Source organism: Macaca nemestrina, chromosome 7, assembly GCF_043159975.1.
Source record: "Macaca nemestrina isolate mMacNem1 chromosome 7, mMacNem.hap1, whole genome shotgun sequence".
NCBI lineage: Eukaryota > Metazoa > Chordata > Mammalia > Primates > Cercopithecidae > Macaca > Macaca nemestrina.
The window spans coordinates 16347996-16373491 of NC_092131.1; the positions used below are offsets into that span (position 1 = coordinate 16347996).

General features: G+C 42.4%; 1 protein-coding gene across 2 annotated transcripts in view; it reads left to right on the top strand.

Moving 5' to 3' along the window:
• The first annotated feature begins 325 nt into the window (after window positions 1–325).
• The window catches only part of LOC105467550 (protein phosphatase 4 regulatory subunit 3A), a 50568-nt gene continuing 25397 nt past the window's right edge, over window positions 326–25496 (top strand). For both annotated transcript variants that reach the window (XM_011717224.3, XM_011717223.3), the window contains exons 1-3: window positions 326–1129; window positions 18611–18666; window positions 23668–23766. In XM_011717224.3, coding sequence (XP_011715526.1) covers window positions 988–1129; window positions 18611–18666; window positions 23668–23766 — 297 coding nt within the window. In that variant the 5' untranslated portion in view covers window positions 326–987. The remainder of the gene's footprint in view (window positions 1130–18610; window positions 18667–23667; window positions 23767–25496) is intronic.

Here is a 25496-nt window from a genome sequence, read left to right on the forward strand (position 1 = left end):
GCTCGCAGAGGCCGCAGACGGATCCACGCCCCTCGCGCATCCTGGAGCGGGGCTGATGACGAACACAGAGCGCGACGGACGCACACACCGCCCCGCGCTCGCACGACGGTGCGTGCAGGGAGGCGCGAGGGAGCCTCGGGCTGTCACCGGCGCAGTCAGCGTCCCGCCTCCTCCGCTCCCTGCGCTCCCGCCACCTCGGCAACTCCGCGTCCGCCTCCCGCCTCCGTCGGAAGCCTCCGCCGCAGTAAGGCTCCCGGTCTCGCTGCTGTCTCTTTAAATGGTGGGGCTCCGAGCCGCCCCTGCAGCTGCTCCCTGGGTGGCCCCGCGCGCCGCTTTTGAGGGGCGAACCAAGATGGCGGCGGTTTTGGCTGTGTGAGGAAGACGGAAGAGGCGGCGGCGGAGGGAAACCGACTTCCACTAGCCCGGGGCAGTCGGGCGGCCGGGGGCCTTCAGAGTCTCCCGGGCAGTGGTAGCATTTGCAGAAGGATCAGGCGCCTGTCGGCTTCTGACGTTTGAAGCAGGGAGCGGAAGGGAGCCACTGGCCGCGGTGGCAGGGCCAGGTATAAGGAAGGAAAATATGGCGGCGGCGGCAGCGGCCTGAGGAGGCGGCGGCGGCGCGGGAAGCTGCTTCGCGGAGATCATGGCGGAGGCGGGAGCAGGGCAGTGACGGGAGCCCCGAGTTCCTAGCGCTGCGGGGCGGGAGGCTACGAAGCGCTGCGCGGCCCCCTCGGGGCTGCCGGGCGCCGGGCTCGCCGGGCCTGGACAATAGCGCCGGGGAGCCGGAGGCGAGGAAAGGCGGCGGCCCAGAACTCGGTCCCGGGAGCGGGCCATGCAGGCGGCGGCGCGGCCCCGCGGCGCCCAGCGGCGGCAGTGAGGCCGGGGAGCCCTCCGCTCGCGGGCGCCCTCACGCCTCGCCCCTCGCCTCTCCAGGACCCCTTTCCTGGGCGTCTACTGGCGGGGCCCCCGCCCCGGTTCCCGGGCGGCACGATGACCGACACCCGGCGGCGGGTGAAGGTGTACACGCTCAACGAGGACCGGCAGTGGGACGACCGGGGCACCGGGCATGTGTCGTCTGGCTACGTGGAGCGGCTGAAGGGCATGTCCCTGCTTGTCAGGGCTGAGAGCGACGGTAAGTGAAGCCCCTCGTGGCGGGCCCTTCGCAGCCCCCACGGCCCTGGGCCGCCTCCCTGGTTCTTGCGGGGCATGGCGCTCGCTCCACGAGAACGGAGGGACGGCTGGGGACGGCAGCCACCCCGGGGGAGGGCGGGCCCCAGGTACCCCAGTCCTGCGGGAGCTCCCCGGAGAGCGCCTGAAATGTTTCCTTTCTCTGAGTGCCTGGTGGCATTTTGGGTACGAAGAGAGCCAAGCGTGTTGAGCTGTGCCGCCCTGGAGTGTGTGAGGTCGAGGACCTGAGATGGGGAGTCCGGAGTGTACTGTTCTTTTGCACTAGAGTGACCTTGAGAAAGACACTGATTAATCCGATCTTCTGCCTTAGTTCACCCATCTGTAAAGCAGGCATGAAACTTTGCTTGGAGCTAAGAAAGTTCTTGGACCTTTCATACTTTGAAGAACATTTTGCTGTGATTTCTTTCTTTTTCTTTTTAAACGTCTTTTTGCTACATGTTTCTGATCCCGTTGGAGGTTGGCAACACTGGATCTGGCAACTCTACACTAAGAGAAAACGCTTTACCTTGAGAAGATAGAGATTTTTGTTCACCAGTGTTGGTTGTCTTTTTTATAGTAATGCAGAATTTTGTGTGTAGCTCGCTATATAAACATCTTGCAAGTTTGGAATAATTTTATATGAGCTTTTTTTTTTTTGATTGCTTAAATGGGTGTTCATAATTTCGTTAACAGGTGCAGAGAAGTTGGCAGATAATTTTTAAAACCTTTCGGATCTTCCCTAGTGTTTATGCTTCATACATTTTGAAACAACCCTCAAGGTTCAAAGACTAAGTTGTTTGAAAATAAGTGTTTCCCTTTTTTTCTTTTTTCCACATCTTCTGAGTGTTTCATATTTTAGAAGACTTATTCTCTCTAGGGATTGCCACTGTTTTTGGAGATATACAGTGAATTTCACTTAAAATATTCAAGTGGGGTAAAACTGTTGTCAAATTGTTACTTCCAAACGTGAAAGTAATTTCTCTTCCACCTCTTTTGGTACATTGGTTTATATTTTACAGTTGCTAACGAGGTCAGTTTATTATGATTGTAGTGATTCTGTGTCTGAATTATTACAGACTAATTTCAAGGAATTTTCTTCAGTTGGACTCTACCCAGAATTCCAATTCCATAAAAAACCAACAAGACTAGCCCTTCTGTAGTTGAAGACTTTGGGAACATTGATGTTCTATTTAAATTGAAAGTGGTAATCTGGAGTATATTGCCCACAGGTTATAAGGTTACCCAAAATGACTTAAATCTGGAGAGAAATTATTTCCTTTTGGGGGCATTTAAAATTTTTTGAATGTTGGGTGTATTTTTCTGGGCCTGAGTTATTATTGGCTACTTAAAATACAATTTGAATGTCAAGTGTTAGTGTAATTTTGTATGTGACTCACGTAATAACCTACTCTAGATCTTTCACACATTTGGCAAACTTTACATAGTATGTTAGAAGGTATGGGCTTTTAGTAGATTTATCTGTAGGTTTCTTCTTAATTTTTTACTTTCAAAAAAATAAAAATAAAGACAGGATTTTGTCCTATTGCCAAGGCTGATCTGGAACGCCTGACCTCACGCAATCCACCCGCCTAGTCCTCCCGGAGTGTTAGGACTACGGGCGTGAGCCACCATCCCAGCTGAAAGCATGTGTAGATTTGAGATCAATTCTTTGAACTCCATGTTAAAAATAATACATATAACCTTCACATCATGGGTTTAATTTGATTCATTATACAAAAAATCCTTTAAGATATTTTTAAGCATAAAAGGTTAATGTCATACTCTCAGAAATATGCTCTTCTGCATAATTCTATGTTAATATAATTGTATGTTAATATAAAACTTTTTTCTGTGTGTGTATATATAATATACATAGTACATGTAGTATATGGTACATATATAGTATATATTATGTAGTACATATAGCGTATGGTACTTATATAGTATATATAGTATGTAGTACATACAGTATATAGTACATATATAGTATATATAATATATACATATACATATATATATATATTTTTTGAGATGGAGTTTCGCTCTTGTCGCCCAGGCTGGAGTGTAATGGCATGATCTCGGCTCACTGCAACCTCCACTTCCTGGGTTCAGGCAATTCTCCTACCTTAGCTCCTTAGTATCTGGGACTACAGGCATGTGCCACTATGCCTGGCTAATTTTTTTGTATTTTTAGTAGAGATGGGGTTTCACCGTTTTGGCCAGTCTGATCTCGAACTCCTTACCTCGGGTGATCTGCCCACCTCGGCCTCCCAAAGTGCTAGGATTACAGGCGTGAGCCACTGCGCCCAACCTCCATTTATATTTTTACCGTTTTGGAAATAGCCACAAATCTCTCTTCCTCCATTTCGCAGGTTGGAGGTTAAATGACTAAAACAAAATGACTTTAGTCTTTATCTAGCAGGGAGATAGCTTAACTCAATTACTGATGTGCCTTGTAAGTTTAGGCTGTAAGGAAAACTGAATCCAAAAAGGCTGGGTGCGGTGGCTCACGCCTACAATCCCAGCACTTTGGGAGGCCGAGGCAGACAGATTTCGTGGGCTCGGGAGTTCGAGACCAGCCTGGGCAACATGACAAAACCCCATCTCTACAAAATGTACAAACGTTAGCTTGTGCGGTGGCAGGGTCCTGTAATCCTAGCTGCTCTGGAGGCTGATGTGAGAGGATCACTTGAGCCCAGGAGGTGGAGGCTGCAGTGAGTTATGATCATGCCCCTGCACTGGGTGACAGGGAGACCCTGTCATACACACACACACGAACACACACACGCACCCTGGACTTAGAAAAAATTCCAGGATACTTGTGAGATATTGTCAGTAATTAGTTTGATGATTAACATTTCTTCCAACATCTAAGTAGGGATAATAAGTCAGAATTTACTGAGTACCTTCTGTGTGCCAAACTCTAAGCAATTTACTTACATTGACTTACATAATTCTCACAACAGTGCTCTGATTTAGTTAGTGCTGTTAGCTCTATTAAACCCCCATGTTACTGTCTACTTGCATTTGCTGCTCTATTAGCCTGAAGTTGTATTTTAAAGAAAATGAAAATAACTTTCAGCCTAAAGATATTTTCGGCTGGGCACGGTGGCTTATGCCTGTAATCTCAGCACTTAGGGAGGCCGAGGCGGGCAGATCACAAGGTCAGGAGATCAAGAGCATCCTGGCTAATACAGTGAAACCCCATCTCTACTAAAAACATACAAAAAATTAGCCAGGTGTGGTGGTGGGCGCCCGTAGTCCCAGCTGCTCAGGAGGCTGAGGCAGGAAAATGACATGAACCCAGGAGGCGGAGCTTGCAGTGAACTGAGATCAGCGCCACTGCACTCCAGCCTGAGCAACAGAGCAAGACTGATTCTCAAATAAAAATCTCAATTGTAGTTTATCTACAAGCTTTACATGAATGTTTTTGTGTTGACTGCTAGTTGGGGTCAGCCATTACTGTGTGCTTGCTCCATTCTCCATCATAGCATGATTGATATTTTCTTTTTATTGTCATGAGCAAAGTGGAAAGTATTTCTGATTTTCCATAAACTGAGTCATTTGTCCAATAGAAACTTAAAATTATTGCGCTTTTCCGTATTTGGGCTAGACCTAGTCATGGTTGTGTTGAAGTTTTTTTTTCTAAATTACTTGTAGCTTTTCCCAAAAAAAATCTGTTGATTTTCAGATTATTTCTTTAAAACAAAACAAATACTTGATTCTTAACACTTTTGCAATATTTTATGTTCTATAAAATTAAGTTTTTGTGGTGTGTTAATCATCTACCTTAGAAATAGGCTGTCAGCTAATTTGGTGAGAAACTGGTCAGTGCTAGAGATAGGGTGATGGGGCTTTTGCATATCTGTGAAATAAATGATGGATTTTTTTTGTTTGTTTTTGTTTTTTTAACAGAATCTCTGTCGCCGTGGCTGGAGTGCAGTGGCATGATCTCGGCTCATTGCAACCTCCACCTTCCAGGTTCAAGGGATTCTCATGCTTTAAGCCTCAAGCCTGGGATTACAGGCATCCGCCATCCTGCATGGCTAATTTTTGTGTTTTTAGTAGAGACGGGGTTTCACCGAGTTGGCCAGGCTGGTCTCGAACTCCTGACCTCAGATGATTCACCCTCCTCAGCCTCCCAAAGTGCTGGGATTACAGGCGTGAGCCACCATACCTGGCCTCATTTCTTTTTTTTTGTCATCCAGAAAGGATGACAACATGTCCAAAGTCATTCATCTATTAAGATGGTATGAGTTGGGATTCAAATTCAGGCAATTCGTTTTAAACTGTAAACACTACTTAGTAATGACAAAGTGTTTGGGAAGTTTATAATGTATATAGTTGTAGCATGGTTATAGAAAGGCTGGGTAGTTTTAAAATTTTCTCATTATTGGGTCTATCTTTGTGGAAGGGGAAGCTACGATAATGCTGTCTCAACTGTAGGCTCAGTTCCTGTTAGGGGAGCTTATATGCTCATCTAAAAATCACAGAAGGGAATTTATAAATGGAAGTACTTGTGGTCTTCATATTACAGAGCAGATCTGTCTGGGTAAGTACTGTATGCCCTTCCCTTCCAAAACTGAGTAAACTTGGCACTCAGCCTAACTTGCTTTAGAGGAAAAGGGATGTCCCACTAAGCTTCTGGGCCCATTTCTTGGATTGCGTCCTCATCCAGCAGGTTTCTGCTGGCAAAATTGGTTGGAAGAACACATCCCTTTTGTTTTTTGTTTTTTCGGTTTTTTTTTTTTTTTTTTTGAGACAGTTTCGCTCTTGTCACCCAGGCCGGAGTGCAATGGCACAATCTTGGCTCACTGCCACCTCCGCCTCCCAGGTTCAGGTGATTCTCCTGCCTCAGCCTTACGAATAGCTGGAATTACAGGTGCCTGCCACCATGCCTGGTGAATTTTTGTGTTTTTAGTAGAGATAGGGTTTCACCATGTTGGCCAGGCTGATCTCGAACTCCTCCTGATCTCAGGTGAGCCACCACACCCTGCCCTTTCTTTTTTTTTTTTTTTTTTTTTAATTTTTGTTTTTAAGAGCTCTGTTGCCCATGCTGTCGTGCAGTGGCAGGATCATAGCTCACTGTAACCTCAAACTCCTGGGCTCAGTTGATCTTCCTGCCTAGCTGGGATTATAGGTGCCCACCACTGCGCCTGCGTAATTTAAAAAAAAAAATTTTTTTTTTTTTTTGGAAGGGGGTGGGTCTTTGTCGCCCAGGATGGTGTTGAACTCTTGGGCTCAGGCGTGAGCCACTGTGCCCGGCCCCATTTTTGAATTTTTTGAGAGGTTCTCACTGTGTTGCCCAGAATGGTCTCGAACTCCAGGTCTGAAGTGATCCTTCCCACCTGGCTGCCTAAAGTACTAGGATTACCACACACCTAGCCCGTGCTTTTCTTTAATGAAGATAGATTACCTTATTTTCTCTCAGTTTTTATGATAGCCATGTACCTGCAAAGTTCCATCTTCCATTTCAGATAATTTTGTTTTTATTTTTAATTACTTCAGTGTAGGCTGTGTCTGTTGACTTGAAGTAAGGATAATAATTTCATACCTTATTTGTCCTCTCCCTTTGTGGTCAAATCATTATACTGCTTTTCTCTCTTCAACTTTTATTTTAAATTCCGGGGTACATGTGCAGGTTCGTTACATAGGTAAATGTGTGCCGTGGTGGTTTGCTGCACAGGTCAACCCATCACCTAGGTATTAAGCCCAGCATCCATTAGCTGTTCTTCCTGATACCCTCTCTCCCTCTGCCCCACTGTACTACTTTTCACCATTATGATTTTTACCACATCCACCTGCCAGTTTTACAATTGATAAATGTAAGACTGGGGAACAAAGTGAGACCCCCATCTCTACAAAATAAACATTTTAAAATTAGCCAAGTGTGGTGATAAACACCTGTAGTTCCGGCCGCTTGGGGCTGAGGCAAGAGGATTGCTTGAGCCCAGAGGTCGAGGCTACAGTGAGCTGTGACTGAGCCACTGTACTCCAGCCTGACTGATGAAGAAAGACCCTGTATCAGGAAAAAAATATATATATATGTGTGTATTTATATATGTGTGTGTGTGTGTATATATATATAAATATAGAGAGAGAGAGAGCCCGGGCACAGTGGCCCACACCTGTAATCCCAGCACTTTGGGAAGCCAAGCTGGGGGAGGATTGCTCAAAGCCAGAAGTTAGAGACCAGCCTGGGCAACATAGCAAGACCCTGTCTCCACAAAAAGTTGGAAAATTAGCCGGTCACATGGCACATACTTGTAGTCTCAGCTACTCAGGAGGCTGAAGCCAGAGAATTGCTTGAGCCCAGGAGTTTGAGGCTGCCATGAACTATGGTTGTGCTACTGCACTCCAGCTTGGGTGACAGACCCTATTTCTTTTTTTTTTTTTTTTTTTTTGAGACGGAGTCTCGCTCTGTCGCCCAGGCTGGAGTGCAGTGGCCGGATCTCAGCTCACTGCAAGCTCCGCCTCCCGGGTTTACGCCATTCTCCTGCCTCAGCCTCCCGAGTAGCTGGGACTACAGGCGCCCGCCACCTCGCCCAGCTAGTTTTTTTTGTATTTTTCAGTAGAGACGGGGTTTCACCGTGTTAGCCAGGATGGTCTGGATCTCCTGACCTCGTGATCCACCCGTCTCGGCCTCCCAAAGTGCTAGGATTACAGGCTTGAGCCACCGCGCCCGGCCGACAGACCCTATTTCTAAAAACAAATTTTTAAAAGAAAGAAATGTAAGGAAGTTGGAATTCCTCCACACACTGAAGAGTGTCTTTAGCCATAATCATATTTGTGCTCTTTATTATGAATTACTTGCCAAGGCATGCAGAATAGTGTGCTTACATTGAGTTTTTACCTTGAATTTTATAAAGTATTATTTACATTTCAGTATAGTTTATCTGTTCTCTGACTCACATCTTACAGAGTTAAACAGGTTAAATTCTCACTGATACTTAAGGCATGAAGAAAATGAGACATGGAGAAATGTTTTTGTTCAAGGCAGCACTGCTAGCGAATGGTGAAACTGGGATTCTGTGCTGTTTCTGCTTCTTGATAGAACTCCATGTTCGTTGTAGGTGGGTCTCCCTCTACCCGTACTATAATTAGAAAAGGAGGTCAGAACACATAGGGTGGAAAAGCTTTTGGGGGTGAGGGCTGTGAGAGAAATGAACAATTAAGTCAGTAGTATAGAATCTTGTATATGCCAAGCATTCTGTATATTTACCAAGAAGAGCTCGGTTTCGGTACAAGGGGAAGTATTTAACTTTGAAAAGTGTTTGTTTAGAGACAAGGTTTTGCTCTGTCACCCAGGCTGGAGTGCAGTGCCACGATCATAGCTCACTGCAGCCTCAAACTCTTAAGACTCAAGTGATCCTCCTGCCTTAGCCTCCCAAGTAGCTGGGACTATAGGCACATGCCACCACACACAGTTGATTTATTTTTAAATTTTTTGAGGGGAAGTGGGATCTTACTGTGTTGCCCAGACTAGTCTTGAATTTCTGGCCTCAAGCCATCCTCCTGCCTCGCCCTCCTGAGTAGCCAGGATTATAGCTGTGAGCTACCACACCTGGCCCATTTTAGTTTTTAAATGCCATTGTGTAATGAGGCATTTAAATTTTTTTCCAAAAAAATCAGGAAAAAAGGACTTCGAGCATATGCCTGTTAGAGATTTAAAGCATACTTTAGTCTCCCACCTACATAAGATTTTGGACCCCACTGACTTTTATTTTTTTGAGGCGGGGTCTCACTCTGTTGCCCAGGCTGGAGTGCAGTGATCAGGGCTTACTGCAGTCTTGACCACCAGGCTCCAGTAAGCCTCTCACCTCAGCGTCCCGAGTAGCTGGGACCACAGGTGTACACCACCATGCCTGGCTAATTTTTTCTATTTTTGTAGAGACGGGGTCACCTTATGTTGCCCAGGCTGGCATTAACTCATTTTTGATGGTGCTTTCTCTCTACTAATGAGGCATAGTACGTAAGTTCCTGCCTTAAGCTTTGAATATTGATAAGGACAATATACTCTAGAAGCTGACAAGGGTGTAACTGTTCATTCTGAAATCCTTCAGTATTTATCCGAATCAGGGCTGTGGCGAAGACCAAAGTTACTTAAACCAAAACACTCCCATATTACTTTCCTGCTACCTGAGTCTAATTGGTTGATAGTGAAGATAAAACCATAAAAATTACAGGAATTGTGTATACTATCTCATTTCTTCAGTAACAGGAAGTTAAATCTTCTAAACAAGTGGATTTTCCAGATGAATAAAAACTGTTTACCAGAAGGTGTTTTTGGGTTTTTTTGTTTTTAAATTTTAGAGACAGGGTCTCGGTCTTTCACCCAGGCTGGAGTGCAGTGGCGCGATCATAGCTCATTGCAACATCAATATTCTGGGTTCAAGCAGTCCTCCTGCCTCAGCTTCCCAAGTAGCTGGTACTACAGGCACATACCACCATGCCCGGCTAATTTTTGCATTTTTTGTAGAGACAGGGTTTGCCATGTTGCCCAGGCTGGTCTTGAGCTGGTCTCCAATTCTTGGCCTCAAGTGATCCACCCACCTCAGCTTTCCAAAGTGCTGAGATTACAGTAATGAGCCACCATGCCTGGCCTATCATAAGTTTTAAAAGTCAGTAATTTTTTTATGGAATGTTGACTAAATGTGTACTAGAATGTTTTTCCTAAACAGTAAATGAATATATTGGTTAACCTCTTATTCATAATGTGTTTATGGGTCATTATTAATACTCGTTTTCCTGCTATACAACAGTACAGTGTTAACAGTGAAGATTGTATGATGGTGCCCTAAAAATACAAGTATTGAGCCCGGGCGCGGTGGCTCACGCCTGTAATCCCAAGCACTTTGGGAGGCTGAGGCAGGCGGATCACGAGGTCAGGAGATCGAGAACATCTTGGCCAATATGGTGAAACCCCGTCTCTACTAAAAATAGAAAAATTAGCCTGGTGTGGTGGTGCGCACCTGTAGTCCCAGCTACTCTGGAGGCTGAGTCAGGAGAATCGCTTGAACCTGTGAGGCGTAGTTAGCGGTGAGCGGAGATCGTGCCACTGCACTCCAGCCTGGGTGACAAGAGCGAAACTCCGTCTCAAAAACAAAAAGTATTGAGTGCTGGTTATGTACTTTATATTGGGACAGGCACTTGAATTAAAAATTTCAGTTAATGCTCGTGGCAGCCCTGTGAGGTAGGTTTTTTTTTTTAAACTACAAATCTTGCTGTATTAACTTGCACCCAGCAAGAAATCTATAATTTTTATGCAAAATCTTTCCTTTTAAAAATATTTGCTGAGTTCTCTCTAATGTAGACTTTGTTAGAAGGATACCTTACTCTGTACTACCAGCCATCATTATCTCTAATCCCCAGAAGTGTAGTATTGTGGTGTGTTTTGGTGGGGGTTGGCAACACCCTACAAGAAAGGCCCTCACATTTCATTTTATAGGAAGAACCAAGATGTGAAGCAGGGAGGGGCCTTTTTTTTTTTTTTTTTTGAGACGGAGTCTCCCTTTGTCACACAGGCTGGAGTGCAGTGGTGCGATCTCGGCTCACTGCAACTTCTGCCTCCCGGGTTCAAGCGATTCTCCTGCATCAGCCTCCCGAGTAGCTGGGATTACAGGCACACGCCACCATGCCCAGATAATGTTTGTATTTTTAGTAGAGATGGGGTTTCACCATGTTGGCCAGGATGGTCTTGAACTCCCGACCTCGTGATCCTCCTGCCTTGGCCTTCATTATATTTTTTCTTGCTATTGGTCAGTTTCTACCTGCACTTGTCTTGGTGATGTTCTGAGCGGCATTTCTCCTTTTGACATTGTTTTCCCATTTCCTAATTGTAAACACCTGTTATCAGTGTATTTGGGACATAAATTAATGTCAGGATACACAGATCTCATTTAAAAGTAGCGTAGTATTCCACTGTACTTATTCACACGGTATCTTCTTGGTGGCACAGTGTAGCGTTCCTCGAACTTTTTTTCTCAGGATACCTTTAGACTCTTTTTTCTTTGTTTTGTTTTCATTTTTATTTTTTATTTTGTTTTTTTCAGACAGTCTCGCTCTGTCGCCCAGGCTGAAGTGCAGTGGTGTGGTCAGAGCTCACTGCAGCCTCAACCTACTGACCTCAAGCAAGCCTCCCACGCAACTGAAACTACAGGCCTGCACCACCATGCCTGGCAATTTTTTTTTTGTTTGTTTGGGTTTTTTTTTGGAGAGATGGGGGTCTCAGCTGGAGGTGGTGGCTCATACCTGTAATCCCAGCACTTTGGGAGGCCAAGGTGGGTGGATGAAGTCAAGAGATCGAGACCATCCTGGCCAACATGGTGAAATTCCGTCTCTACTAAAAAAAAAAAAAAATACAAAAATTAGCCGGGCTTAAGTGACCCTCCCTTAGCAGACTCCCAAGTACCTGGGGTCATTGGCCTTTGCCACCACGCCCAGCTAGATCCCTTTATACTGTTAAATTTAGGATTCCCCAAATGTTCATTTGAATTGTGTTTATCAATATTTACCATATTAGAAATTAAAACAGACTTTTGGAAAAAAATCACTTAAAAATAATGTTTAATGTTTAAAATAAAAATAATGTTTAAAAAATAATGTTTTAACATAGCATGTTAACAAAATAACATTAAGGAAGAAATAACTTTTCTAAAATAAGAGTTTAATGAGAAGAGTATCTTTTTTTTTTTTTTTTGAGACAGAGTCTCACTGTGCGGTGGCACAATCTCGGCTCACTGCAACCTCTGCCTCCCGGGTTCAAGCAATTCTCCTGCTTCAGCCTCCCAAGTAGCTGGAATTACAAACATGGGCCACCACACCCGGCTAATTTTTGTATTTTTAGTAGAGATGGGGTTTCACCATGTTGGCCAGGCTTATCTCGAATTCCTGACCTCAAGTGATTGGCCTGCCTCAGCCTCCTGAAGTGCTGGGATTATAGGTGTGAGCCACCATGCCTGGCCTATTTTTACGAATTGCAACATCTGGCCTAATTTTTAAAAAACCAGGAAGATTCTCATCTGCTTCTGCATTGAATCTTTGGCAGTATCAGTGTAGACTCTGAGAGAATTGGTGGTGGAAAAGGCGTATAACCTTGTATCATTTTGAAAATAATTTTGACTTTGCAGGCCCCATAGTGTCCCCAAATCACATTTTGAGAACGGCTGGTATAGATTGTTTTTAGTGTGTTGCCATTACAGACTCTGCTAATGAAATCTTTATCCATATACCTTGGCACTTATCCGAGGGTGTAGGGTAATTTCCTAGGAGAAGAATGGTTGGCCCAAAGAGTAGTATGTGTTTAAAAGTTGGGTAGGTGAAGATGATTCAATTTTCAGTCTTTGTACTGCTAAGTGAGTATTTAGGACTTCTTATGTTTTTGAGAAAGTCCAAGTGTATATATCAATTAGTAGACAGGAGAATTTGTTAGGAATGATAGCTTCCACAGTGACAGATTTAATTAGAAGTACTGATGCATTCAGCTTGGCTTGAGCACTCCTGATTTTCATTTTTTTCTGTATTTCCTTTCTTATAGTTCAGGTTGGAAGTGGGGAGATCTTTCTCAAGTCTCAGTATTGGAGTTTTCTTGAATTGGAGTGTAGGATTTCCTTTCCTTGGTCTTTGTTACAATGTCTTTCTCAGATGTGTGGGAAAAGGTATCGTGTGTGTGTGTGTGTGTGTGTGTGTGTGTGTGTAAGTAAAAGATTCCTCTTGGGAAATAAGGGAATCTGTTTCATTGGAGAGAGGGTAGATGTGTTTCTCAAATGAGTTGGGGTGAATGGAGTCTGTCTTGAGTGTGCTTCAGTTACTGAGTTCCACTAGACGTAACTGTTATCAGAAACATGTGTTGTTCTTAGTTAGAACCTTCTCTGCCTCCCCTTAATGTTGCTGAGATCTTCTGCTAAGGATCATCATTTCTCCCCTGTCATCTCTGCTACCATGTTATTTAGTAAATCCCTCTCCTAAAGTTGAACTCTATACCCCATCCATACCCATACATTAGTAGGATAGAATTACTGTGCCTAATACTGTAGCTATAGCAACAAAATACAAACAAACTTGTTGGGGGGAAGGATTGTGTTAATTGATATTAACACTGAACTGGATCTTTTATAAGTTGATTGGTGTAGTGTATAACTTGGCTCAATAAAACCTATTAGATGATGGAGAGAAACCTAATAGACTAGGAGTAAATATAGTATTGTGTCTTTTATTTATTGTCTTACTGAGCCCTCAAGTTAAAAGACTGTTTCCCACGTTTTAGCGTCTACAGCCTACTTATCTCTTTGGGAATATGGTATTGGGAATCAGAGCTGGACTTCCTAGACCAAAACCATGTGATATGATTGAAAAGAGAGTTTCAGGGGATGCTTTCCTCTAATATCCTGAATGGTCCAGAAAAACATTTCCCAACCCCAGAAACTTATAGTGTGTCCTTGTTTTAGCCAGAACTTTGGAAGGGAATACGTCAAACCTTTTTCCCCCACTTTCTAATTAGTCTGATCCTGTAAACACTACTAAGAGAGTTTTGAAGAAAATGTCAAAGAGACTGGTACTTGAGAAATAATTGCCATTAGGTATTAGGCGACTGACAATGTCATACCACTGCACTGCCATGTTTTTTGTTTTAGTGACTGTAAAAGTCAGGCGTGTGTTTCTTGAAAGCACAACTTGAATAACAACCTCAATCCCCTGTGCTATGTGTTTTTGACTTCTTAAACTTAGAAAAATCTTTTGAATTGCAGTATAATACATCGGAAAGGTACACAAATCATAAGTATTCAATTTGATGAATTTTCAAAAAATAACCAGTACACCATTGAAGAAACCACATAACCATTACTCTAGAAGCCTGCTTCATATTCCTCCCCGGTCACGATCCTACCCAGAGAAAACTGCTAGCCTAATGATAGGTTAATTTTGCCACATTGTTCATGGTATCCATTGTATGAATATTTATACTTTACAGTTTACCTTTTTGTGTGTGTTTTGTTTTGTTTTGTTTTTTTGAGACTGGGTCTTGCTCTGCTGCCTAGGCTGGAGTTCAGTGGCATAATCTCAGCTCACTGCAACCTGCATTTCCTAGGTTTAGGCAATCCCCCCACCTCTGCCTCCTGAGCAGCTGGGACTAAAGGCGTGCACTGCCACACTTGGCTAATTTTTAAAATTTTTTTGTAGAGACAAGGTCTCACTATATTGCCTAGGCTGCACATTACCTGTTTTTTTGGTTTTTTAAAACAGCATTTGTATACTATATAAATCACCCATTCAAAATGTACAATTCATTGTTTTTTAATATAATCACAGGTTTGCAACCATCACCACGTCTCCTCTGAAAAAAATCATGTACCCATTAACAATCACTACCCACTTTCACTTCCTCCCAGCTCTAAACAACCACTAATCTGTTTTCCCTCTCTAAATTTACCTGTCTGGACTGGGAACGGTGGCTCACGCCTGTAATCCCAGCACTTTGGGAGGCCGAGGCAGGCATATTACTTGAGGTCAGGAGTTTGAGACCAGCCTGGCCAACATGGTAAAACCCAGTCTCTACTAAAAATACAAAAATTAGTCGGGCATGGTGGTACATGCCTGTAGTCCCAGCTATTCAGGTGGCTGAGGCAGGAGAATTGCTTGAACCTGGGAGGCAGAGGCTGCAGTGAGCTCAGATCACACCACTGCACTCCAGCCTGGGCGACAGAGTGAGACTCCATCTAAAATATATGTGTGTGTGTGTGTGTGTGTGTGTGTGTGTGTGTGTGTGTGTGTGTGTGTGTATATGTAACTTTACCTATATGGACATGTGGTATTTTGTGATGGGCTTCTTTAATTTCATGTGTTTTCAAGGTTTATACGTATTGTAATGTGTTAGGTTTTCATTACTCTGTGTAGCTGAGTATGTGCCACATTGAATTTATCTGTTCATTTTTTGCTGTTGTAAATAACCTTGCTATGAATATAAATGTACATGTTTTTGTCTGGGCATGTATTCATTTATCTTGGATATATACCGAGGAGGGAAATTGCAAGGTAACTCTGCTTAACTTTTTGAGGAACTGCCAAACTTTTCCAAAATCGATGCCTCATTTTATATTCCCAGAAGCAATGTATGAAGCTTCCCATTTCTCTACAGCCTTGTCACCACTTGTTGTTGTCTTGTCTTTGATCGTAGACATTCTAGTGGGTACTTAATGGTATCTCATTTGTGGTTTTGGTTTTTGTTTTCATTTGAGACAGAGTCTCTGTCGCCCAGGCTGGAGTGCAGTGATGTAATCCCAGCTCACTGCAACCTCCGCCTCCAAGGTTAAAGCGATTCTCCTGCCTCAGCCTCCCGAGTAGCTGGGTTTAAATACGTGCACAACCATGCCCAGCTAATTTTTTGTGTGTCTTTTAGTAGAGACGGGGTTTCACCATGTTGGCCAGGCTGGTCTCGAACTCCTGACCTCAAGTGACCCACCTGCCCACCAAGGCGGGCGGATCATCTGAGGTCAGGAGTTCAAAACCAGCCTGACCAATATGGAGAAACCCTGTCTCTACTAAAAATACAAAACTAGCTGGGCATGGTGGCACTTGCCTGTAATCCCAGCTACTCAGGAGGCCGAGGCAGGACAATCGCTTGAACCCGGGAGGCAGAAGTTGTGGTGAGCCGGGATCGCACCATTGCACTCCAGCCTGGGCAACAAGAGTGAAACTTCGTCTCAAAAAAAAAAAAAGTAATATTGATCCATAATGTACTGTATATAGTTTATTATTTCCGTGGAGAATAATAGAATGCCATTTTTATTCTAGTAATTAAAATAATGAAAGACTACAAAGATAGTTGGAGATGTTTATACTTTTTTTAAAATTTTGTATTAAAAATATATAGGATGGGGTCTCACTGTTGAGACCAGGCTAGCCTCAAGCAGTCCTCCCATCTTGGCCTCTCAAAGTGCTGGGATTAGAGGCATGAGCCACTGCACCTTGCCTTTGTTTTTTGAGACAGGATCTCTTATCACCCAGTCTTAGAGTGTAGTGATACGATCATGGCTCACTGTGGTCTTGAGATCCTGGGCTCAGGCAATCCTCCTGCCTGTCTCTTGAGTAGCTAGAACTATAGGCATGCACCACCACCTCATCCAGCTAATTTTTTTTTTTTTTTTTTTTTTTTTGAGGCAGAGTCTCTGCTGACCAGGCTGGATTGCAGTGATGCCATCTCAGCTCACTGCAACCATGCCTGGCTAATTTTTGTATTTTTAGTATGGATGGGGTTTAACCATGTTGGCCAGGCTGGTCTCAAACTCCTGACCTCAAGTGATCTGCCCACCTCAGCCTTTCAAAATGCTGGGATTACAGGCGTGAGCCACCAAGCCCGGTCTACTTTTTCTTATTTTTATTTTATTTTATTGTTACTTTATTTTTGCAGAGGCAAGGTCCCCCTTTATTGACCAAATTGTTCTCAAACTCCTGGCCTCAGGCGATCTTCCCACCGTAGCTTCCCAGAGTGCTGGGTTATAGGCATGAGCCACCGTACCTGGCCACCTGCTGCTTTTTCTTGTTATGAATGTATCACTAGCACAGCTCTTAATTACCAAAATAAAATCTTGAAAATTGAGCATAAAGAGAATTGAAGGGGCACTGGAAAATGTGTTTTGATTAATCTGGCAAAAGTTGGAAAAAGAGGAAGAAGATTAAAACAGTATTTTCTCTAAAACGTGAGAATGCTTATCTGAGCCTCCTAAGCCAAAACCAGTTTTTGTAAAGAAAGAAAAAGAAATGGGGTTTGTAGGGAATAAGGTGGAAAAAAATAATATGGAGAATGTTTAAGTACTCAAAGGATAAGAAAGAGATTTTGGATTAATTAGGTCACCTGTCCTAGACATAGTGGGAGGATTGGTGTGAAGTGGAAAGCTGTTTATGTGCATAGGACATAACACAAATTGAGTTATCAGAGCTTGGTTAATTTACTATGTTCGGTATTATTTGGTACTGTTCTGAGCACACAGTAGTGAAGGGTCAGTAAATCAATATTGGACAGTATCGTAAAACAAATGAATTTTGATGAAAAAGCAAACTAAATTTGGAAATGTTAAGAACACTCAGCCATTTAGCCACTATTTGGAATGGGTAAAGCAATTGTTAAGTGTAATACGAGAAGAAATGAAAGCTCCGTATGAGAGACGGTTGCAGAGAAAACTGCTTTTTCTCAAATATTTTTAGGCCAGAGTTTGTCTTCAGGTAGTACTTGCAGGTATAAACTAGAACTGGTTGATAAGAGAAGAGGGGTATGGGAAGTCATACAATATATCGGAGATTTTAACCCAGATCATCGGACTTCACACTGTGCTGTTTAATTACCTTCTGCTGTCCATAAATTGGTAGATTTCTATTGTTACCAAGTCCTTACTCGTCAGATTAACCAAGCATGGTAGCTGGCCCCTGTAATCCCAGCTACCCAGAAGGTGGAGGTTGCAGTGAGCTGAGATCGCGCAACTGCAACAGAGCCGAGACCCTGTCTCAGAAAAACATTTCTTAGGTTACAAATTACTGTAATTAAACTTACGTTGTTTTAAAAATAATTTTTCTAGGCCAGGCGCAATGGCTCACGCCTGTAATCCCAGCACTTTGGGAGGCTGAGGTGGGCGGATCACAAGGTCAAGAGATGGAGACCATCCTGGCCAACATGGTGAAACCCCGTCTCTACTAAAAATACAAAAATTAGCTGGGCATGGTGGCGCATGCCTGTAGTCCCAGCTTCTCAGGAGGCTGAGGCAGGAGAATCAAACCCGGAAGGCGGAGGTAGCAGTGAGCCGAGATCATGCCACTGCACTCCAGCCAAGGCAACAGAGTGAGACTCTGTCTCAAATAATAATAGTTTTTCTATAACTGAAGTTGAGTGTGCATCAAATGTTCAAAAAAGGAAATATGGCCAGGCACAGTGGCTTGCACCTGCAATACCAGCACTTTGGGAGGAGGGGGCAGTGGGAGGATCACTTGAGCCCGGGAGTTGGAGACCAGCCTGGGCAACGTAGCGAGACTCTATCTCTACAAAAAATGAAAAAAATTTTAAAAATATTTTTTGAGGCCAAGCACAGTGGCTCACAGGTGTAATGTCAGCACCTTGGGAGGCCAAGGCTGGTGGATCACCTGAGGTCAGGAGTTCGAGACCAGCCTGACTAACATGGTGAAACCCCATCTCTACTAAAAATACAAAACATTAGCCTGGTGTGATGGCACACACCTGTAATCCCAGCTCCTTGGGAGGGTGAGGCAGGAGAATCGCTTGAGCATGGGAGGCGGAGGTTGCAGTGAGCTGAGATCGCTCCACTGCACTCCAGTCTGGGCGACAGAGGGAAGCCCTGTCTCAAAAAAAAAAAAAAAATTTAAGGAAATATGTATGTATGTAAGGGAATATAATTTTTCTGTTTTATAGTAACATAATGGAATGTCTTTTTCTGTTTCCTAGGTTCTCTACTTTTAGAGTCCAAAATAAATCCTAACACCGCATACCAGAAACAACAGGTACAATTTTGAAGATGTTGTGTTTTATCTTGCATATTTTCCTTTTGAGTAAATGAAAGTTTATAATCTGATTGCTTATAGTGAAAAATTTAGAACAGATTACAACAGTTTGCCAGTGAAATTCTAAAATAGGATTTCTGCCAGTTCCTATAGTGTTTAACACAATAATTTTAAATTTAAAAAGCTTGCCACAAGTTAAAATGGAGTTTGTGTTCCACCTATTATAGCAACTGAGCCCTAAAATTTCCTTGTTTTTACCTTAATAAAAAGGTGACCATTGGTGTGATAAGCTGCTACTAACACAGTTAAACGTGAAAATTCCTTCTTTTACTGTTGTAGATGATAATGCAGAAGGAACATCAGTATCTCCCTCTACAGCAGTACTGTGTAGATAGGACTCTGTCATATGAATCTGATTTCTTTTACAGATTCCCGAATAGAGTCTTACTATGATATTGCAGTTTTGAAGATAACTGTACTTAACAGTACAGTGTACTCAAAATACAGTTTCTTAAGCCTTTCTAATATGCGATGAAATATCAGAAAGTAAATCTTTCACTTAGTATCAACTAGTGCTGTTATTAAATGGTATTCATTCAGTATACACGCGCCTGCGCTTCATGTCCACCCACACACATACAAGATGAGTGCTCTATATAGCCAATGAAGTCAAGATCAGTTCCCTCATTGCCCGGAAGATGCAGATACAAAATAGTTAATTTAAAAGAAAGAAGATTACCAGCTTGTTCTTAAAGTGCTTTGCTTCATCATTGATCTTGAAAATACTAGAAAGAAGTTGGTATTGTTTTTATTTTTCCCATAGATGATGCGTAAAGGTCGTGACTTGTTTGACATCACCCAAATAGTGGATAGGAATGCTGGTATCAACTCCTAAATATCTTTAGTTGTGATTTATTTGTCCACCAAACATTCATACAATATATTTTCTTGATACTTTGATAGTCTGATATAATACTGTGTTGCATTTAGTGTTCTTAAGAAAACTTAAGTTTGATGGAAAAATGAGAGCCTGGAATCTCTGGCTTTGATCCCTCCATACTGAAATACATTAAATTCATATTTTGAAGTTGTATTCAGCTGAAGAGTAAAAGCACATTTTAAGAAAAAGGAAAGATTGAAACTTTTGAGAATTAGTGAACAAATTCATGTGTCTCAGCCTATAGGTTGTTGGGTGATAAGCAAGATAATTTGGAGAAAAGTTGCTGTAATATTTGGAATCTTCAAGGAAAACAAGAGCAGTTTCTAAAATTTTATAAACTTACTAGATTTGTCAAATAGGTAATTAAGAGCATATGTCTGGCTATACCCTGACTTAAGCATCAGCCTCCAAATGATTCTGAATATACATTACAGCAGAATGTGTTATTGGCTTTAGGCTTATCCTAGTAGTCTTTATTGAGCTGATAATCCTAAGTATTTATCAGAGTTTTAGGAGCCATCTAATTTGGGCAAGTTGTTCCCCGCACCCCCAAGATGATTGTTATTTTCCCCCAACTTTGTTTTCATCACTAAGAAGTAGTACCAGCTGGGCACGGTGGCTCACACCTGTAATCCCATCACTTTGGGAGGCCGAGGCGGACAGGTCACAAGGTCAGGGGATCGAGACCATCCTGGCTAACACAGTGGAACCCCGTCTCTACTAAAAATACAAAAAAAATTAGCCGGGCATGGTGGCGGGCACCTGTAGTCCCAGCTACTTGGGAGGCTGAGGCAGGAGAATGGCGGGAACCTGGGAGGCGGAGCTTGCAGTGAGCCTAGATGGTGCCACTGCACTCCCGCCTGGGTGACAGAGCAAGACTCCGACTCAAAAAAAAAAAGTAGTGTCTATATTATGACTAGTTTTCATAACAGGATGTATCTTTCCCATCCTGATCATGAGGAAACTGAGGCTCAGAAAGGTTACCTAACTTTTTAAGCATCACCTGCTACATAGATGGTGGTATTAGAATTTATACTGTGGCCTCTTTACCTCCTAAATTTCTTAGTATTTTCATTCCATGCTATTTTGACGGAAAATAATGTAATTTAATTTTGTCTTACATGGAGCCTTATAATAAATGCTCAGTATCTACTGAGCAGATAACCTTGTAAAGTATTTAGGCTGCCAGAATTATAGATTAGCTGCAAATTCTTCTACCCGTTGTTCTGTTCTGGTGAATTATAAAGGTAAACTAAAAATGAAACCTTACTAATTTTTGGCATGTTAATCTTAGAATGTTAATAGTTTTGAGCCTGAACTGCTACTCAGTTTGGATCAGATGGCCTGCCTGGGATCTGTGATAGCTGGAAGTCCTATAAGATAGTGTAAAAAGGGGAGTTTGAGGTATTTTCCAAAATTCTGAATAAAAATTATAGACTTAGTAATACTGCACAACCAAATCAGATTCTCATTTATTTATTTCTGACTGGCAGCACTTTAGTCCAGCGAGACTACTGGTCTCTTGATTGACAGTTGTATAAATGACTGAACAGAGTTAATATGCAGTTTAGCAGATAAATTTTTCATTTTTATTCTTTTAGAGGTGGGGTCTTGATATGTTGCCCAGGCTGGAGTACTGGTTCACAGGTGTGATCTTAGTGCACTGCGGCTTCCAACTCCTGGCCTCAAGCAATCCTCCCTCCTCAGCCTCCTAACTAGCTGGGACTACAGGTATACACCATTGTGCCTCGCTTAGACACATTTTTAAACATGGAATCCATTTGTGTTATATTGAGATGTGTTCTTGGCTAGAAGTGGTGGCTCACACCTGTAATACTAGCACTTTTAGAGTCCAGGAGTTTGAGACCAGCCTGGGCAACATGGCATAACTCCCCCTCTACAGAAAATACAAACATTGGGCATGGTGGCACATGCCTGTAGTTCCAGCTACTTGGGAGGCTGAGGTGGAAGGACCACCTGAGCCCAGGGAAGTAGAGGCTACAGTGAGCCATGATGGTGCCACTACACTGCAGCCTGAGTGATGGAGACACCATCTCAAAAGAAAGAAAACAGAAGTCCTTGCTAGTGAGAAAGATTAGAAACTGCTGCAGTAGAATCACAGGTCCTTAAGCTAGTCCTGTTTCCTCCTCAATACGGGAACCATTGTCATCCCAATGGATGCCCAGTCAGGTTTTGCATGTCTGTTTTTGGTTACTTACTAGTAAGATTGAATTATTTTTTTCTTTATACCATACTCCAATCCATCTAACTTTACTCTTCTAAATTCTCTTTGTACCAGCTTGAAAAAACACCGAGTGGCATAGCCCTTCAGATTTGGAAGTTAGCCATTAAATGTGACTCTCCCTAGTACCATTCAATATTTCTTGTATGAGATGATTTATAGATTGCTGTCAATGAGAGGGCCCTTTTTTGAAATGGTTGATTGCTATCGAAGAGTATGTATATTTATTTATTGCCAGTAAGATTTGAAAGGTTTTTTTTTTTTTTTTTTTTTTTTTTTTTTTTTTTTTTTTTTTTTTGAGACAGATTCTCACTCTGTCACCCAGGCTGGAGTGCAGCGGCACAATCTCAGCTCACTGCAACCTCCGCCTCCCAGGTTCAAGTGACTCCCACGTCAGCCTCCCATGTAGCTGGGATTACAGGCATCCGCCATCATGCCCGGCTAAAATTTTTTTGTATTTTTAGCAGAAACAGGGCTTTACCATGTTGGCCAGGCTGGTCTTGAACTCCTGACCTCAGGTGATCCACCTGCTTTGGCCTCCCAAAGTGCTGGGATTAGAGGCATGAGCCACCACACCCTGCCAAAAGGACATATTAGGCCTTAATAAATAGTTTGACTCTTTAATTTTTTTTATTTTTTTATTTTTTTTGAGACAGAGTTTTGCTCCTGTTACGCAGACTGGATTGCAGTGGCGCAGTCTCAGCTCACTACAGCCTCTGCCTCCTGGATTCAAGCAATTCTCCTGCCTCAGCCTCCCACGTAGCTGGGATTACAGGCACACGTCACCACGCCCGGCTAATTTTTGTATTTTTAGTAGAGATGGGGTTTCACCGTGTTAGTCAGGCTGGCCTCAAACTCCTGACCTCAGGTGGTCCGCCCACCTCGGCCTCCCAAAATGCTAGGATTACAGGCGTGAACCACTGCGTCCAGCCATATATTTTTATCATACCATGCATATCGTAGAATATATGCTGTTGGTACTATGAGGAATATAAAATGGTCTCAGTATTGTATGTGCAGTGTCTTGCTGAGATTACATCTTAATAAAAACTGTCGAACTATTCATTAAATTTTCATTAAAGTTCTGTCTAGATGGCCAGGCACTGTGGCGTATGCCTGTAATCCCAGTGCTTTGGGAGGCCAAGGCGGGACGGCCTGAGGCCAGGAGTTCAAGACCAGCCTAGGCAACATGACAAGACCTCCATCAAAAAACTAAGAAGTTCTGAGTAGGAATGAAAGTGTGGTAGGTGCTAGGAGTGTGCTGCTGCTTGAACCATAGCACTTCGCTAAGTTTTTTTTTTTTTTTTTTTTTTTTTGAACCTATGTACAGGTAAATGCTCACATACTACAAATTTAGCCAATAATTTCAAGGGCTTCGTGGATCTCAGAAGCCCCTGCTGAAAAACACCTGCTGACAATAGAGGGAAGAGAGAAAGAGTTGTTTTAACCCTATCGTCCTAACATGCCCTATTTTATACTTAGATTTCCTCTTTGGACATTTTAATGACAGCATAAAATACAAGTCAGTATGATTGGATAGTGTTAGTGTAATTGGTACGTTTTCATCTTTTGCAGTGCATGAAAAGAATATATTCCATATATTGGTTTAAGTTGTCCTTAAGGAAACATTTTTTTTGTTTTATAGATTGGGGGAAGTGAGGTGTAAAAAGTCATTGTTTTGAAAAAGAAAGACATTGATAATTGCCAGTATTAGTGTTGCAAGAAGTAAAAATGAGCACAGTTTTATTTCCTTTTGTTTGTTCATTTTCGTTTGTGATAGTGTATGTTAATCATTCAGACTCCTTTTATGTTTCCAAAGGACACTCTGATTGTGTGGTCTGAAGCAGAAAATTATGACTTGGCCCTTAGCTTTCAAGAAAAAGCTGGATGTGATGAAATTTGGGAGAAAATATGTCAGGTAATTTTTTAAATAAAAAATCAACATGCTTTCTTTAAGTGTTTATTTTTCGCCATGCTTTCAACTAATGCCCAAGAGTTTAAATAAATTTCAAATTGATCTTTTGAATTCACTGCTGCTTTGAACTTGATTTAAAGGAAGGTATAATTTATTGATACTAAACTCTCTAGCTCATACCTTTGCTGAACTCCAGTGTTTTATATCCACCTGCCTTTTTGAAACTTTCTCCTTGTGTGTTCACTAGCATCTCAAATTTAGTACTCCAAAACCAAACATAACCTTCCCACGTACATCTATCCCATCTTCTTCTAAGTGCCATCCAGTTGCTGAAGTCAGAAACTTGTGGATCATGTTTATCCTTCAATCGTCGCTTTTATCCATTCAGTCCCCCCATTTATTATCTCGATAATAAATCTTGATCCATTGGTTTATCTTCATTTTTACTATTACAGTTTTCTAAGCCACCATCATTTCTTGCCTGGTTTATTGGTTTTGTCTTGACTGATCTTCCTAAATCAACGTTTTAGCTACAGTGATTAGGTGATCTTTTTAAAAATGCAAGTCTGATCACATCACTCTTTTGTTTATAACTTCTTGTGGCTCTTGAAAGAAAACCCACCCTTGTACTTGTCTTGAGCAGTATGGCTCTTGGCTGATGATTCAGCCTTACTCTGCCTCTAGGCTTGAATGTTCTTAATTTATTCTGGAGTTTCCCTAGTGACATAATTGCAACCTTTTGTGAATTTGCATTTGTATGTGCTCTAGTTGCTGATGCCATTGGCTCTTGGTATACACTCGTTTAGGCCATTTCTTTCCAGAGAAGATTTCTCCATCTCCATGTTTACTTTATCTGGAGAATAATCTTCACCAGATTCCTTAATTCCTTTGAGTGTGGCCCTCAAACCAGCAGCACAAGCATGACCTGGGAACTGACAGTAATGCAAATTCTGAGACCAGCTCCCCTCCCGCCGACCCTAGACCTACTGGATCAAAAACTGCAAGTAGTGTCCAATAATTGTTTTTTAAAATCCTGTCTTAGGAATTCTGTTTTCACAAGCCCTGTAGACCAGACTTTTCTCTTTAAAGGACAAGATGGCAAATATTTAAGGCTTTGCAGGCCATATAGTCTCTGTCACAGCTAGGTCAACTCTGCTATCGTAGTTGGGAAGTAGCCGTAGACAGCACATTAATGAATGGAGGGGCTGTCTTCTAGTAAAACTTCTATTTACAAAAACAGGCGCAGACCAAATTCGGCTATAGTTTGTCGCCCCCTGCTTTTGGTGATTCTGATGCACCCTGAAGTTTGACAGCCATAGCATTCATAGAAGATCTAGTGTCCTTAGCACAGTTTTTTCTTAACTTGTGGAATTTATTTCAACTATATATTCTACTTAGCTGTGATTTTCATACATTAAGCTGTCTGTTAAGCTGTCCCTTCTCTGAAACATGAAAGGACTAACATTTATATCTGAATACCATCCATCTTTTTAGTTTTTCTTTGCTTTCTGTCCAACAATTCTATTTATAGCACATTTCTCTAGATTTTGTCTTGTAGAGTTCTCCCAAAGAGAGAGAGGTGACTTTAATGAGTTCAGGCTATGTTAATAGCATCTGTTATTCAGACAAATGTTGTTCTCTGTTTCATGTTTCTGAATCAAACAGTCCCACTCTGGATGCGGTCTTCCTTTATGCCAGTGTGCAACTCAAACCTGAACTCGATCTGTCATTGT